Raw genomic sequence first — 15,575 nt, forward strand, 5'->3', positions numbered from 1 at the left:
TTGATAAAAATTTAAACACAAGATGATGTGGGTCTGTGCAAGTTTCAAGACCAAAAAGTTTTCACCTGAGAGGGTACGTTAGAAAATAATATAAATCATATCTTGAAATCTCACTTAAAAACTTAAGTTTTTAAATTGAATTGATTCTTGAAAAAAAAAAGTGCGGAAAGGGTACGTTAGAAAATAATATAAATCATATCTTAAAATCTCACTTAAAAACTTAAGTTTTTAAATTGAATTGATTCTCGAAAAAAAAAAAAAGTGCGGAGGGAGGGAGATCAGGTAGTATAAAAATGAGAAGCCTTCATAGACCTGTATGCAACAAACGTTTGTAATCTCTAAAAGATAAGCACACTACTTATACATCAGTTGTCATTATCTCTAAAATGGCAATCAAGTATCGTGGTGTTAATATCGATGGCAAACGTGAAATGACCATGGCGCAGTTCAGGATTTGGGTCAAAACACTTGATGCTGATAAAGATGGCAAGATAAGCAAGGATGAACTCTCTGACGCTGTCCGAGGTAATGGAGGATGGTTTGCTGGTTGGAAGGCAAAGAGGGGGGTAAAGGCAGCAGACGCCAATGGCAACGGTGTTATTGATGACAGTGAAATCGATATCCTGGCTGCTTTTGCTCAAAAGCACTTGGGTATCATAATTATATAATCATGTAACATGATTTCATAGGCCTCCCCATATGTTGTCACTCTGTGTCATTGTGCCTGACTGGTATGTAATATATAATAATCAAGAAGAAAATTCTGATAATATATGTAAGCTTTCTTTATCAATGCTATTGCTTCAGATTACGGAGAATATTGGATACAGCATACGGAAGCAAGATCTTATCAACGCCCTAAATCTTGGGAGGAGCATCGAAGCATTTATTATGATAATCTGTTTTCAAAAAAGTGATATATATATATATATATATATATATATATATATATATATATATATATATATATATATATATATGTAGTGCGCTCTACCGCATACTTCAAGTCCAAGACATGGTGTTGATTAGTGACGGCTATTTCGTAACTCTGATGTTTTTTTTTTTCTCACGAAATTATCCTAGAAAGAATCACACAGGCTATGATCGGATTAACTATCCTCTCTTGCATCCGTTCTCCTCTTCTGAATTACTAAATCGCAGGCTGGCTGCCGCTGGCTAGGTCTATAACTACAACCAGCAGCAAGCCCTCACTATGTCTTTCTGGCTCATTTATTTTAATTTTGTCTATCTTTTCTTTAGATATATTCTTAGTGAACAATTTCTTCCTTTTCGAAGTGAGACTTCTGTCTTGGTAAATGGAAGAATCTTCCTCTCATATTTTTTTGTCAAGATTTTTAAACCTTAGCTTTGGTTAAGATGTGCTCCACCACATACAGCCACCAGGTTGCAAGCAGTGTTGCAGTTTTGATTCATTTTGCTTGGTATTCAAGCCACTTTTACACGTTCCACAACTATTTTGGATCTTAGAGTGGAACGATTATGGCCTGCGTAGTCAATTCTCTGTTCAGTTTGAGATACTCCGGCCCATCCTTTTTTATTGGTGGATTCCGATCCACGCTATTGCATGCATTTTTATCTTTTTTTCGTAATTCATCTTAATTTCCATATTATATCAATGTTTAAATGACTTAGTTTTTCATCAATGAATTTTAATATCTAAATAGTTTAATTTTTCATTAATGAATTTGAATTTCAATGTTCAAATGACTTAATTTTTCATCAATGAGTTTCAATGCCTAAATAGATTAATTTTCATCAATGATTTCAATCATCTTATGCATTTGAACATAATTCTCAACACAATTACATCCAACAATCAAAATCAACTTCCCCAAATTTCTCCAAAATTGGCTAATTTAACAATTTGATCAAGGACGGAAAAATAAGAAAATAAAATTTTGTGATAGAATTGAATTTTCAACAACCAAAGGGATCGATTACCTATTAACTGAAAAAGAAAGAGGATTGAAATGAATTTTTCCTATGAAATTCAAAGTTGCCACCTATTTCCCCTTTTTTTTCTTCACTTTGGTTATTCGTCTTTTAATTCAAATGTTTTTTCAAAAAAAGAAGCAAAAAAAGATTGAGGATCAAATTCAGAATTTAGAAAAAAAAATCAATGTTTCAATTCACAATGATATTTTAGAGAGTACACAGTACAAAGTGCATAGTTAAAATGTCTCGCAACTTAGTATTTTTATTAGATAGATGACTCATATTACACCGCGAGCCGGGTCATTTTTCTACCAACATAAAAAGGATGTTCGGATGATGCTACTATTTTTAAAGAAATAAAAAAGATATGAGATATGAGTTATTGATTTGATTTGGTTCAATATATAAATCCAATTAATTTAATAATACGATTAAAAAAGAAATTGATAATAAATAAAGTGGGGAAAAAAAGAGCAATAATTAACCATAAAAAACCAGGATATAGGAATGCGCACGGCTTTGAATTTTAAGACCACTTACACTTTACAAGGTATAGGTTTTCGATTTGAAAATCTTAAGAGAGATTTTTGAATCTTGAGACTTCTGAAGGCGTCTGTGATACGGTGCTCATTGCTCTCTCTTCTTTTTTCTGGACTTGTATTTTAAGAAAAGAGCTGATCTTCTATTGCAAGCCGTAACACTTTCGAGTAAAATCAATCATGTGGCTGGCTACCTTAGTTGTTTATTAGCTTTCTCCTTGAGCCCAGCTAGCAGCCATTGCCCTTTTCCTGGGATTCCCATGGTGGGGTAAAAAAGAAAAATATGTGGCGCTCAAATTTTTATGGCCATGATCTAGGGCTTCGCCTTTCACAGTACACATAAAACTCGTGCGCATAAAACACAGGACACACTCCCATTAATATTTTCTCATTGGATCGATGTTCTCTTGTTGTTACTTTCCTTCTAATTTTCGTAGCTTAATTTAGCCCTTCGCACGATGATTAAAAGGCAAGGCAGCACTTCCATATGATTATTTGGGACAGGTGGCTTAATAATGACAAGGATGCTCTTCGTTTAGCAAAGTCAACAACTCTGTTAGCTGCATACGTCATTGCCACGTATCATCAACGTCATAGTTTATGGTGTCTAAATTGGACTCGTATTTGACATGTCAATCTTGGCCAAAAGTACCTTCCACGTTATTGTTGAGGTATCGATTGTTGTACTGATACATGCATTTTCATGAATTATGAAGCTGTGGACTCAGCCACAGCATCTGACCTGCTGACACCATCTCGTGTAACAACACCTCCCTGAATTATGACAAAATTTTGGATTTTTTTTAAATTAGCAAAGTAAATTATTATTATTTTTTGTCAGAATAACATAATTTAAAAAGAATTTAGTAAAGTCATACGCTTTTATCTTGTCGCGCCTTTAAAGCTTGATATCTACCAGCTGATCAATAGCTTGGATACTGTAATGAGACATTAAACCTGAATGTGATATACATAGCCTAGTGGAGGGTGTAGTCTACGTACATAAATTGCTACATAGCCTACACCAAATATTTGAAATCAAAACTTAGTTGAGTTTCGTTAAAGGATGAATATTACTATGTGGATTGATTAATGATGTAAGCCATGGACATCATACTAATTATAAAACAAGTTAGAATATGATAAATAAGTGTTTTTAAACTTGGCCATATGGTCGACTCGGTCCAAGGTTCGGGTCCCGGGTTTCACCCGGGTCAATTTTAATTTTTTTTACAAATCAAAACGACATCGTTTTGGTAAAAAATAAAAAAATAGTCAGCGAGTTGTAATCAGGTTTTTAACCGGATCTTGTCGGGTTGCCGGTCAACCAGGTCAGCTGAGTTTTTAATTACTTTTATTTTTTTATAAATCTAGCCCAATTCTAGCTCCAGGTCAGTTAAATTTCAGGATATCCCGTCTGACCGGGTTAGATTTTAAAACTATACAATGAATTAGTCGGTAATGAAATGATACGATGGGCACAGAAAAAATAATAATGCGAAAAGGAAACCAATAGATAGCATGATTATGAATATCTTTTATAGCAGGAGCATGCATAATGAAAAAAGTTCAGTTCTTGTTGTTGGAAATTTGAGGACCTCATCAAACAATTAATGGCAATACTTAATAGCTAGCTGAAAGAACAAGAAAGCATGAAACTTTATTCTTAAATGCTGTAATCTTTTGATACCATCTTGAGATTGTCAAACTCGTTTCATAACTCTCTCTCTCTCTCTCTCTCTCTCTCATATATATATATATATATATATATATATATATATAGTACTTTAATTTATGCACAGGTATAAGAAATAGAAATTCAACAGGAGAAAATCGGAAGTCCAGTCTAACATTTAGCATTTCATCTTTTCTTCTGCAGCAATGGAGTTCTTGCAATGAGCAATTGCTGCTTGAATAGCAGCATGAAACTCTTCCATTGTACTATCACTAGTCGAAGTAGGAAGAGTTGCAGTTGCAAGAAGAAGGCCACTATTTGTTGGAGATGTCCTCATCGATGCCGGTGCTGAGCATTCTCCTCTCGTCCCTCGCAACTCCTGTTTATTTCCCCAACTTAAATTACCTGAAAATGAATAAGGTTTCCTGTGGGATTGGAGATTTTCTCTCCTTCCTTTGAAGAACATTAGTGGCCTAACCATTCTGGCGTACCTCTTCAGTACCTGACTTGCGTCGAACCTCAGCTTTTTCTTGTGCTCACCCTTGTCCTCCTCCTTTTCTTTAACTTCACACCCTTTTCGCCAACCGAATAAAGAGAAAGACTTGGGCTTGCTTCTTCCCTTCGTCTCACTATAGTTTTTGCTTCGATGGCGACTACAGTTATTGTTGTTGTTGATGTTGTTGCTACTGCTAATGCTATTTCCATTGCTGGTGCTGCAGTTATTGCTACTTTTGTTGGGTCTTTGATCATCTAATAATTCCTTGATAGGGAGGGTGAAGCTGTCAAAGGAATTTGTGGACGAGCGAGGAGATACAGGAAGGTGTGAGAGGAGATGGAGAGGGAGCAAGTGCCCATGGAAGAAAATGTCATCTGCTGGAGACAAATCAATAGCAAATGAATTAGGAGGGGTTTTGGCCTTGTCAGGGACTGGTGCTGAGGCAGAGTGGAGAGAGATTGTGAAGGAAAACTCATGAGAAGGAGAGGAGGATGCTGAAGATGGGGAGGCAGGGGATGTTGGCAGTGCCTGTTGCTTTGCTTGTATGCCCTCTTTTCCGTCTTGTTTTAAATTTCCTTCTTGAGGCTTGTCCGCAACTTTTTCTCTGGAGTTCCTTTGCGTTTGGGTGTCCATAATTCACAGAATTATACAGAAAGACCAATAAGATCGGATTCAGTATGTGGAGCGCTAACACTTTCTTATTTTTGGGCCACTAACGTAGGAATGAATATTGTCAAACCTTAGAGGATGGATGGAGGATAAGGGCACCAGAAAGCGGTGGAGAGAGGGCGGGGGATTGTTGTCAATCTGTAGCTGGGCTTAAAATGTCTTTAGTGCAGAGTTTACAACCCATAACTAGCTTTTTCTTCTTACATCATTCTGGAGAAGCTGTGGTGGCCATGGAACTATAAGCTAACATTTAGCATTACGTGTTGAAGGTTGGTGGGTCCTTGTCAAAATCAAACAGCTATTGCCATAGCTGATTTTGGAATTGGGAATCACTATGATGCAAAATACAAAATTGCCCACAAAACCTTTCTTGGATTGGCGGGGCGTGGCGAGGCAGTGCAAGGGCAAAATAAATTTTCATTTCTTTTTGTGTTTTAATAACGTTTTAAAAAATAAGACTTTTTTATTTTTTTACTTTAAATTAATTATATATATTTTTTACATATATTATATCAAAAATAATTTTAAAAAAATATTCCAATACAAATACAATCAAAAAATATTTTAAAAATACAATCATTATCACAATAATAAATTATCACAATAACAAACAAGCTTATAATATTTTAAGTTAGATTTAGATACAGAGAATATAAATTTTACTGAATTTTATTGTTAGATTTTCATGAAATGACTAATAAAATTTAATTAATATCATATAAAATTTAATAAATACCATGTTTTTTAATTATGACTTCTATTTATCATAATTTTAAAATATTATATTAATTATATATCATGTTTTAAAACTGTAACATCAATTAATTATCACTGTTTTAAAACGGGATATTCTAAAAACGTGTAGCTTTGCCAGAAGTTAATTGACCAAGTCTTTTTACTTTTGACGCAAATTGCCAAGTGTACCCAAAATCCATGGGATTTCGAGTCAATGTTGTTTGTTTTCAAATTTCATGAAGTTACCGAACCTTTGTTTCTTTTATTTGTCATGAGAGAAATCAATAACATGTTTCGTTATATTATCTGTGTGGATTTTCCTCCATTTTCTTCTTACCCTGCTAGTTTGGTGAAAATCATGACCCACTTAGAGACAACATAAACAAGTCAAAATCTCTACTTTAGCTTTTATGCTTAATTGGCCCTAACTTGTAACATTTCTTGCTCTAATATTGTCTGTTTATATTCAACTCGGGCCAATCTTTGAATATTGATGTCTAAAACCAGTCCTGACTTCTTTCTCTCACCTGAGCTGATGATTAAGACAACCTATATCTCTACATTTCTTAAAGTAGTAACTATTCAAGCAGTGTAGTACGTAGTACATGGATTGTTGAAGGGTATGGAATTTTGAGCTCAAATTTATAAAATATTATGGGAAATAAACAAATATTTTAAAAAAGGCATTAATATTGTGTATTTGAAACGTAGATAATAAAGGGGAAAAAAAAGAGAGAGAGATTTAGTCACACCACAAAAAAACCTAGGATGAGATAACGAGAATTCCAGAGAGAGAGAGAGAGAAAAGGTTACACGTGGCACGTCAATAATGTGCAATATCTCCATTTCTATTTCCATGGGAGAATATCATGATGAATTATTAATATTGACTGTCTTACCGGTAATGGAAAAGAAAAGTTGAAAATTAAGAAATGACAAGAAGATATTAATTACTGTGGGATCGATGCGGGCTCCACATTCGCGACTTTCTACCGTATCAGTTCATGCAAACGGATTTATATACACTTTACTCATCACCAATCAAATTTACTGACAAAGAAAAAACAATTTAAGAAATATGTTAAAATAATATTTTATTTATTTTAAAAAATTTATTTTTGATATTAATATATTAAAAGAAATTAACTAATATTCATGGGGCGAATAACAAAAAGATTGCACGAAATATTTTATAGATTAACTCATCTGTTTTAGATCGGACGGTGATAAAATGAATGCATTTCAAAGACAAAAATCAGGGTTTCACAGTGAGGTAAAGATGATAGACATCACACACACGTGTACAAAGCTGTCCAAATCCAGGAGGAGAATTTTGTTCGTTTATTTGAGGTCAACATCTCAATCATGGAGGCATTATTTTGTTGGACTGGCTAATTTTCAACACTTCCAGATAACCCTCTCGATATCATCTTCTTATATGGGATGGTATGCTTTGGGATTATTATTTTTTAAATATTATTTTGTTTAAAAATATATTAAATAATATTTTTTTATTTTTTAAAAATTATTTTTAATATGTATATGAAAATATTTTAATTTTTTTATAAAATAATGTTTGAACCACGATTCCAAATTAACAACACTTGTATCATACATACTAGCTTTTATTTTTTTTCACTAAAGTCAAAAGAGGAATGAGAGTAAGAAAAAAAGAAAACATGACAAAGCATAAAACAAAGATTTCACACTCAAAACTCCATAAGATCCTTAGGTGCAGAAAAACTTTTTCTTTCTTCTTGCTTTGCCCTCGGCTACCTAATATCTTATTCTTTCTTTCAGTGGATAGAGCTAGTCATGGAAAAGAAGAAAAGGCAGCAATAACCAAATCATGGCACCAGACAAAAAATCCTCTTTCAAGCACTCATCCACACATGCACGCGCGCGTGACAAGTTCTTCTGAATGTTTGAAGCAATAGCCTAATTGCGGAGACGCTATTTCAAAATGGTAAATTGATAAAATAACATTTTGAATAATATAAATATATTTTTTTATTATGCAGAATAAATAAGTGTTTTATTTTTTTTTAATGATTTTGATGTTTATTTTTTTCCACATGACTAGATTTAATTGGCTTATTCTTTTGTTGACCCTACTTTGTTAGTTTTGGCTCTTTTGAGAGATATGTAAGAATAACATTTGTGGAAAAGAAAAGACATTTTAGAATTTTATTTGGCTTTCCCCTTAGAGTATGAAAAACAAGCAAAGAAAAGCTAAAATATTAGTTTTTTTATTTTTGACTATCCATTTATCTTCTCTATTGGAGATGCTCTAACAGGACTGAAATGTTTAGTTTAGGCATTGAAATAAAAGGGTGGAGATAATTGGGAAAAAGAAATGAGATGAAAAGAAAACAGAAAACGAAAATGAAAATGAAATAGTAATTTCTCCACTAATCAAAATCATGTTAGAAAAAAATTGTAATTATTATATAAAAAAAGGAGATAATTCATTGCTAAGAGGACAATATAATTAGGTTATAGTTTACTTGACCATTAAATAATTTCTCCAAATATATTTAATAATAAAAAAATTAATTTAATTAATTAATTATCAAATAAAATATTTGCACCAACACAAAATTAAAATCTAGCATAGTTGAAAATGCAAGATAATAATTTCACCACAAATACATATTTTTTGTTCTCACTCAATCCTCACCTCTTCATCATTAAATCCAATTAATTTAAGAACATGATTAATTTTCAATATTATATACTTTTTAATTATTATATTAAATTTTTAATAATGATATTCGTTTTCTTCCAAAATGATCAATACTCACTCAATTGGTTAAAAAAAAAAACTCTCTTTATACTTTTTAATAAAATCACTCTTTTGTTAACTAATTTTATTCAAGTCCTAAAATTTTTTTCTCTAATTCATTACATTTTTTAATTGTTATAAATTATCAAATGATATAAAATAACTTATTGTATATTTTGAACAATTAATTTTTTCATATTAATTTGATGAAATTAAAAAACTAAGCTTTTTAAATAATCGCACTCTTAAAAAATATTTCTAAGAATTAAAATGAGCGTGAGAGAGAAAATTAGTAAAAAAAAAAAAGGAAATTATAAAATGCTCAAAGGAACATTTATGAGAAAAAATAGATCAACGTTATTTTGTCTCCATCTTCGTCCCTCCTTTTTCGAGGGATGAAAAATTAGCTAAAACTTATCTATAAAAGAGAGACAAACCATAAGATAAAAACCAAGCAATGCCTTAATCAACAAAAAGATTTGGACCTTGGGATATTTATTTATCTGCTTTTTATTTGTTTATGAAAGTCATGGTGATAAGTTTTATTTTCGTGCATGATAAAGCACACAAACCACTGCCTTTTAACATTATGGTCCCACAAACCAGAAGTGCAAGACAAATATGAGATGTCGATTGAAAAAAAAAAAAAAACACGCTTGTTGCCTTTTAAAAAATGAATACCTCACCACCACCACCAAGCCTAAAAATTCTTGCCTCTTAAGCCAATGAGAATCATCTCTAAGCAGACTTGGATTCTTCACTCAGGAAGATCAGTACCTTTAATGAAATTCACGGATAATTACAACTATATACTTCCAGCTTGAAAAGTCTCAAAGGAAGCATCGGCAGATGAAACAAAGAGAAGCATACAGAGATGTCCCAATTAGTAAAACAGAGTTCACATGTTATTTGACTCACCTCGAAAACCTCCAGCCAGGAAATTGTCCACATTTTGTCCTGATGAAGCTGGTCCCCGAACACCACAGCGACATCGTAGAGCACCACCATCAAACCAAAACAAAATTCAAGAACAGGGATAACACAGAACAAGAGTTCGAGGAAGCTTGATAATAGTACATGATTCATCTGACACATTCAACTATTCGAGTGCCTTCATCAAGGAGGATCAAGTTGCGAACCCGAACAAATAAAATTATATGGTCTCCATGCTCGTATACAGCAACAAGAAGTGGATTCTGATTGACATTATAGAGACAATTGTTAAAAAAAAAAAAAAAAATTTGATAGCCAAGTTTTCTATCTCTGAAGTTCACCTTCCTACTTACTTCACCAAGGAAGGTTCACCTTGATGTTACATGAACAAATTCATCCAGCAGGCCAATCACACAAGCTTGTACCTGACTTGTAATGGATCTGTATTCAACACTCAGTCAAATTCTCTATATAACAACAAAATTACATCAGAAGGCCACTGTCATTTGATGTTAGCTCTATGAACCGCACAGGAACAGATTCAGATAGAAAAACATAAGTTTATCAAAGCCTTCAATGGATCTTTAGGGTACCACGAGCACAACTGTTATTTTGAAGCCAGAAACAGATTTGTAAAAAGCAAACAGCTCTAATTTTGATCTTCCAACTTCGAGCTCAGAAACAATTGGGAGAGAGCCAAGTGAATCCTTCAAGTTCACCACAAACAGGTCAAAATGCAGACACCCATGAGAAGTTGGGGGGGCTGAATATTGTGAGAAAGTTCTTTCCATTTGTCTTGAACTCTGAAACAATTGTCAGGGCTTGCCAAAAGCAAATAAAATCAAGGATGGCTGGCTAATCACTATCACTGCTATGCCTATCTGTAAAATTGAACCCAAATGAAATGGAAAATCAGTCAGCATGAAAGTAGAGCGAGACTTGAGCGAAGAAAAAAAAAACCCGTAGAGAACTGCTGTTTGTACCTCCTGGTGGTCTTTTCCCTTCCATTGCTTCTTTTTTCTCTTGGCAACTTGAGCAAAGGAAAGGGCCATCCCAGGGACGTAATTTTCCAAAATCAGATGAACCAACATGTATTGAAATACCCTCGTCAGGTTTTATCTCTACTTGACAGACTGCACATATAAACAGCTTAAACATTTTGCAAAGTGGGTATTTCGTATCTAACCTGCATTTCACACAAAAATGCATTGCGTCAAAACACTAAAAACCAGAATAACTGTTTGTCAAAAGACGGGCAGCCAAACCACCCATTATGGATGGTGTCAAACACAACCACACAGGAAGGCAAAAAGGCACCAGAAAGGAGCACTCAACGTACAAATCTGTCACCAATGCCTAACATAGAGATCAAACCATCAATTTTAGCCAACAATGATGATCTTCACAGCACAAACCTTTCTGAAAGCATGGCAGATCCTTCCTCAAATAGTTCCTCAACCACATCTGGTTCCAGATATTCCTTATCAATTTGAGAAGAAGATTCCAGGGACCTTTTGCGAAACATGGACTTGAATACTCCTCTTCCAAGCTTTTTTGGTGGTGGCAAAGGGGCAGCTGGTTTCTCTGGTGGTACTATATCAATCACAATGCAGGTTGTATCATCTCGAAGTCCTTTCACCTGCACTGCTTCCTGCAAATGGAATGCAGAGAGTAAGACAGACTACAGGTTATGGTATCACATAATGTGCCATAGTAGGGAAGCCATGGCATCTTAAACCAGAAGCAATTTCAGTTGGAGTTTCCATGAAAAAAATAACACTCCACCTTAACAATTTGTGCAGCTGCAGCTTCCACTGGCATCCCACGGCAACAATCAAGAGCCACTTCATCAGATAAAGCATCCCAAACACCATCACTTGAGATAATAAGCCTACCACCCCCAGTAGACAACTGAAAATCACAAAGATTTGAAGCTTTTAAGGATGAAAAAAAGTGAATAACAGCACACTGTGCTTCAGTATGAATCAAGCTATGTGCAAAGAATGCACAATGAGATAATGTTACTTCAAAAAAACAAACCATGCCATGAGAAGCTACAAGCAGACCATAAATAAATTTTTAAGATGCTGCCAAAACAGCCTCAGTCCATGTGACCTTTGTTCTCTGGGGTGACAAGCATTGATATTATAATCAATCTAAATTTCACAGCAAATTATCAAAGAAATCCATTTTGTAAGTGCTGTTACTTATTTCAGGAAAAAAATCGTCAAATTAATGGATAAACAGATTGTTAAAAATGATGAGAAAGAGAAAGGTACTTTATAGAACAAGCATGGTGTAAAGGTAACGTATAGGACAAGCATGGAGTTTGCCAACAGTACTTAAAGCCCACAGTGGCATGCGAGCAATAGAATTAAAACTACCAATACAATATCAAGCATAATTTACACATGACAAAATCTTAAGAACAAACCTTAATTTGCTTCACATAAGGAACAGGAACAATGTACTCGCCAACATCCACATCCCCGATAGATCGCGAAAGACATAAGCCACCAGGCCAACATCTCAAAGGGCCAATCTGAAACAGAACTACCACCCAAGTTAGACAATCTACTTCAATACATAAAACAAATTTTGATAGAAGTTCAATTAAATATGACACAGGAAGAATTCCATTCAAAATATCATACAGGCCATTTATTCCATAGAAGTGTTCCAGTTCTATTTCTAAAGACTTTAAAGATTCATAAGCTAAATAATGCCTTATTTTTATGTTCTGGTAGTTGTCCTGACTTTGACCAATTAACTTGAAGGAGAATATCATTGAGTTATTCCATTTCACATAAACAGAAAAGTGCAAGAAACGTACACAATTTGAGATTTGAAAAGAACAAAAAAGCTACACAAGGAAAGGTACCTCTGCACCACCGCCAGTATTTAGTCGTCCCACCTCACCCCCACTTGCAGTAATGCGCTCCCTCCTGTTAAATTAAAACTTAATGTCTCAGTAATAACAGGATCTGTTATTGGTATAACAAGACACTGTATATCTGACTTACTCCTCTTCATTGCATTCAAGCCGATGATCTGCTGACAAGTAATAGAGATCACCTTCAGCAGATTCAAGAATGCAACGGGAATCGCCAACAGATGCCACAGTTATGACCAATCCTTCGATTACTGCAAAGGTGACAGTTGTTCCAGATGTTCGAGCTGAAAAGGAAAAAACACCAAATTTTGAAAATGAAACATCATTCGCATACAAAGCTCACAACACTCAACTCAATCAACAAAAGCAGTACTGCTAAAGAAAGTAGAATAATAAGGCCAAGGCAAAAGATTCATATTTATTGATTCATGTAGTAAACTACAGGGATAGAATAAGATTATGATTATCAATCATATTCAGGTACGCACCCTAGGTCCTGCAAATCAATGAGTGAGAAAAACAAAATCAATAATATCCTGTTATACAGAAATCTTAACAATCATATTTGTCTTGTAAAATATCCTGTTAAATCAACCATTTGCTAATTTGGTGTGAAACAAACATCACACGATGCCCTCAGTGTAAAGAAACAGTAGTGCCTTGAAATACATTGATGAATGATTAGTTACAGTAATCAATAAATGTATTTATCATCAGTGGATGCACAATGTTATGATGAATAAGTAAAATGTCTGCATAAGTCTGAAGGCATCAAGACGTTTCTCGGGAATATGGATTGTGTGGAAATCTTAGTATTTATATTAATGTTCCATCAATCAATACAATGTCACTATTTTTGAGTCTTATAAAACATATAAATGAATGGAAATCAGTGTCCATGACAAGCGAAAGGTGAACTCTCCATTAATAATAACAAAGATGCAATTTACCGAAGTGTGTAAATTGAGTTGAACACGTGTTCCAGAACAATAGTGGAAAGGCTAAAGCAGATGCTGAGCAGTTCAAGAAAATCATCCAATCAAAGGGTGTGAGTAAAGGTCTTTGAGTTTATACTCCAATGTAACATAAATACTCCTCGAGTTTTCAACTGAAGTTTGATTTTCAAAAGAAACATGTCGTACCTCTCTGTTGAAAATCTTTATCTGTTTTGACAAACCCTGCAACTAAAGCTCTTGGAAGTGCTGCTACCCATTCATCTCTGTTAAGATCTGGAGGCATGGCGGCTATGAAGTTATTTAGTAGATTCTCCTTGGTGTATATTGCTGCTGCAGACCCATTATGTCCATCAAATAACTGGAAAAAAAAAACAAAAAAAACAAGGTTTGTTGTATTAAGGAAACCTGCCGAAATTAAGTAAAACATGCAAATGTCAAAGAAGTAGTTGATTTCAATTCAACTGATCATGAATCCGTTAAAATGGCATAAAAAAATTAAGTCAAAGAGAAATTACCCCGAAAACAGAATAAGTAGTAATGCCATCACCCACGATTCTCTGGCATTCAGTTTTTAACAAGGTGAAATCCTCCCCTTTCTTGCTCTGACAAGCCTGTCCGTATAAAATCTCCGGCTTCTCTACCTTCTCACTCGCCAATTCTCGCTTTAAAAGCACCGAGAGCGGCACCGTATGATGTTCCCTCGCAGCAGCCATCATTGTTATTATGTTTCCTCCTTCAAAAATCCCCTACACAGATAAATTTCCCTCTTAACAACACCGCCAACGCCTGAATATCTATTTCTTCATTTCCTGGTACAAGAAACTTTGGTTGAATAATTAATCATCGGATAAAGAGATAATGATTCTATAGATCAATGTGGGAAATGTCTGACCAAAAACAATAAATCATGAAAAATAGCATAACAAATTGGAAAAAGACAAGAGAGGAGAAAAGTTACAAGAAAAAGAAGTTCTAGCTAGCAGCTGTAAAGAGATTAAGAGCTGAGAGAGAAATTCATTTGTTTTTGTTGTTGGTGTTCCAGTGATCGAGATACGCGGATCCCAGCAACCTGCAAAAATTCCATTGTTGAAAAGAAAGGGAGAAGAAAGAGAGGAGGTGGATTGTTTTCATTTAAGAAATAGCATAGCGCATATGCAGCTGTCTTTCTCTGCTGAATGCTGATGTGTATTCGTTCCGCTCGGCGCAAGAAAGATAGCCATTTTTTGAGCGGCTTGTCAGTCAGAAAAAACTATCTTTGCGCTTGTGGACGCTAACAGGACCGTCTGATTTGCTTTGATTGAGTAGGATGGCCCACTCTGGGACAAATATGGTAGGGTCTAGATCACTCGTTATGTCGAAGTTAAGTAATTAAATTTATTTATTAAAAATAAAGATCAAGCCGACTTGAGAGATTAATAGGGACACAGTAGCTTGGATTGATTTATCAAGTATTACTCAAAAGAAATGGGTCATTGGGTAAGAATCCATTGTTTATTTTTTCATGTATTATTATGAATGGATTATGTAAAATTTTATTTTTTTTAATTTAGTTTTTAGTTTCATTTATATGATTTAGTTCTAATTTAAGATCAATTAATTTTAATTTTTTATAAAAATATAAGGTTAAAAAAAAAGAGATCAAAATAAAAAAAAATCAGACATGGATAGCATGCTATAAGTTTATCATGCTTGGCTTATCAGACCTAGCAGCGCGCTAGAGATTAAAAGAAGAGGAACTAAAATGTGGGATTGAAAGAAAAGAGTCGGTCTAGCTTGTCAAGCCCAACAGTGCCTAGTCTTTGTTTGTTTTTTTTTTAATTCATTTTTTTTTATAAATGATTTTTTATGGTTTTTTTTTCTAATTTTTTTTAATTTATATTTAAATTACTACAGCATTTGTTTTTCATTTTGTTTAGAGAGTTTTTTAAAATGATGATT

The 15,575-nt window shown here is 34.0% G+C and overlaps 3 protein-coding genes across 5 annotated transcripts; 1 reads left to right on the forward strand and 2 right to left on the reverse strand.

Moving 5' to 3' along the window:
* The first annotated feature begins 280 nt into the window (after positions 1–280).
* On the forward strand, positions 281–793 carry LOC7462890 (phosphatidylserine decarboxylase proenzyme 3). Its single transcript, XM_002301155.4, has one exon. It carries the CDS (start codon positions 387–389, stop codon positions 666–668), a length of 282 nt encoding a protein of 93 aa, XP_002301191.1. The 5' UTR covers positions 281–386; the 3' UTR covers positions 669–793.
* Positions 794–4,135: 3,342 nt separating this feature from the next.
* On the reverse strand, positions 4,136–5,561 carry LOC7462891 (BRI1 kinase inhibitor 1). Its single transcript, XM_002302403.4, has one exon. The coding sequence runs from the start codon at positions 5,297–5,299 to the stop codon at positions 4,349–4,351; it is 951 nt and encodes a 316-aa protein (XP_002302439.1). The 5' UTR covers positions 5,300–5,561; the 3' UTR covers positions 4,136–4,348.
* Positions 5,562–9,915: 4,354 nt separating this feature from the next.
* Positions 9,916–14,798, reverse strand: LOC7472692 (probable protein phosphatase 2C 12). 3 transcript variants are annotated; one of them, XM_002302404.4, is made up of 10 exons: positions 14,596–14,798; positions 14,153–14,446; positions 13,824–13,995; positions 12,812–12,965; positions 12,670–12,733; positions 12,223–12,330; positions 11,574–11,699; positions 11,204–11,439; positions 10,772–10,974; positions 9,916–10,669 (listed from the first exon to the last, which is right to left on the reverse strand). In XM_002302404.4, the coding sequence occupies exons 2-10, from the start codon at positions 14,351–14,353 to the stop codon at positions 10,644–10,646; spliced, it is 1,290 nt and encodes a 429-aa protein (XP_002302440.3). In that variant the 5' UTR covers positions 14,354–14,446; positions 14,596–14,798; the 3' UTR covers positions 9,916–10,643. The 3 variants fall into 3 exon arrangements, with proteins under 3 accessions (XP_002302440.3, XP_024451314.2, XP_024451313.2); XM_024595546.2 differs by having other exon boundaries at positions 14,153–14,383; positions 14,596–14,797; XM_024595545.2 differs by having other exon boundaries at positions 14,153–14,459; positions 14,596–14,797.
* Positions 14,799–15,575: the final 777 nt, after the last annotated feature.

Source organism: Populus trichocarpa, chromosome 2 (genome assembly GCF_000002775.5).
Source record: "Populus trichocarpa isolate Nisqually-1 chromosome 2, P.trichocarpa_v4.1, whole genome shotgun sequence".
NCBI lineage: Eukaryota > Viridiplantae > Streptophyta > Magnoliopsida > Malpighiales > Salicaceae > Populus > Populus trichocarpa.

Excerpts from the sequence above, each read along its gene's own strand:
- LOC7462890 (XM_002301155.4), top strand. The coding sequence starts at position 387 with ATGGCAATCAAGTATCGTGGTGTTAATATCGATGGCAAACGTGAAATG.
- LOC7462891 (XM_002302403.4), bottom strand. The coding sequence starts at position 5,299 with ATGGACACCCAAACGCAAAGGAACTCCAGAGAAAAAGTTGCGGACAAG.
- LOC7472692 (XM_002302404.4), bottom strand. The coding sequence starts at position 14,353 with ATGATGGCTGCTGCGAGGGAACATCATACGGTGCCGCTCTCGGTGCTT. Across the intron at positions 11,700-12,222 it reads CTTATGTGAAGCAAATTAAG|TTGTCTACTGGGGGTGGTAG; the intron begins GTTTGTTCTTAA and ends TGTGATTTTCAG. Across the intron at positions 10,975-11,203 it reads TCTGCCATGCTTTCAGAAAG|GTTAGATACGAAATACCCAC; the intron begins GTTTGTGCTGTG and ends TGTGAAATGCAG.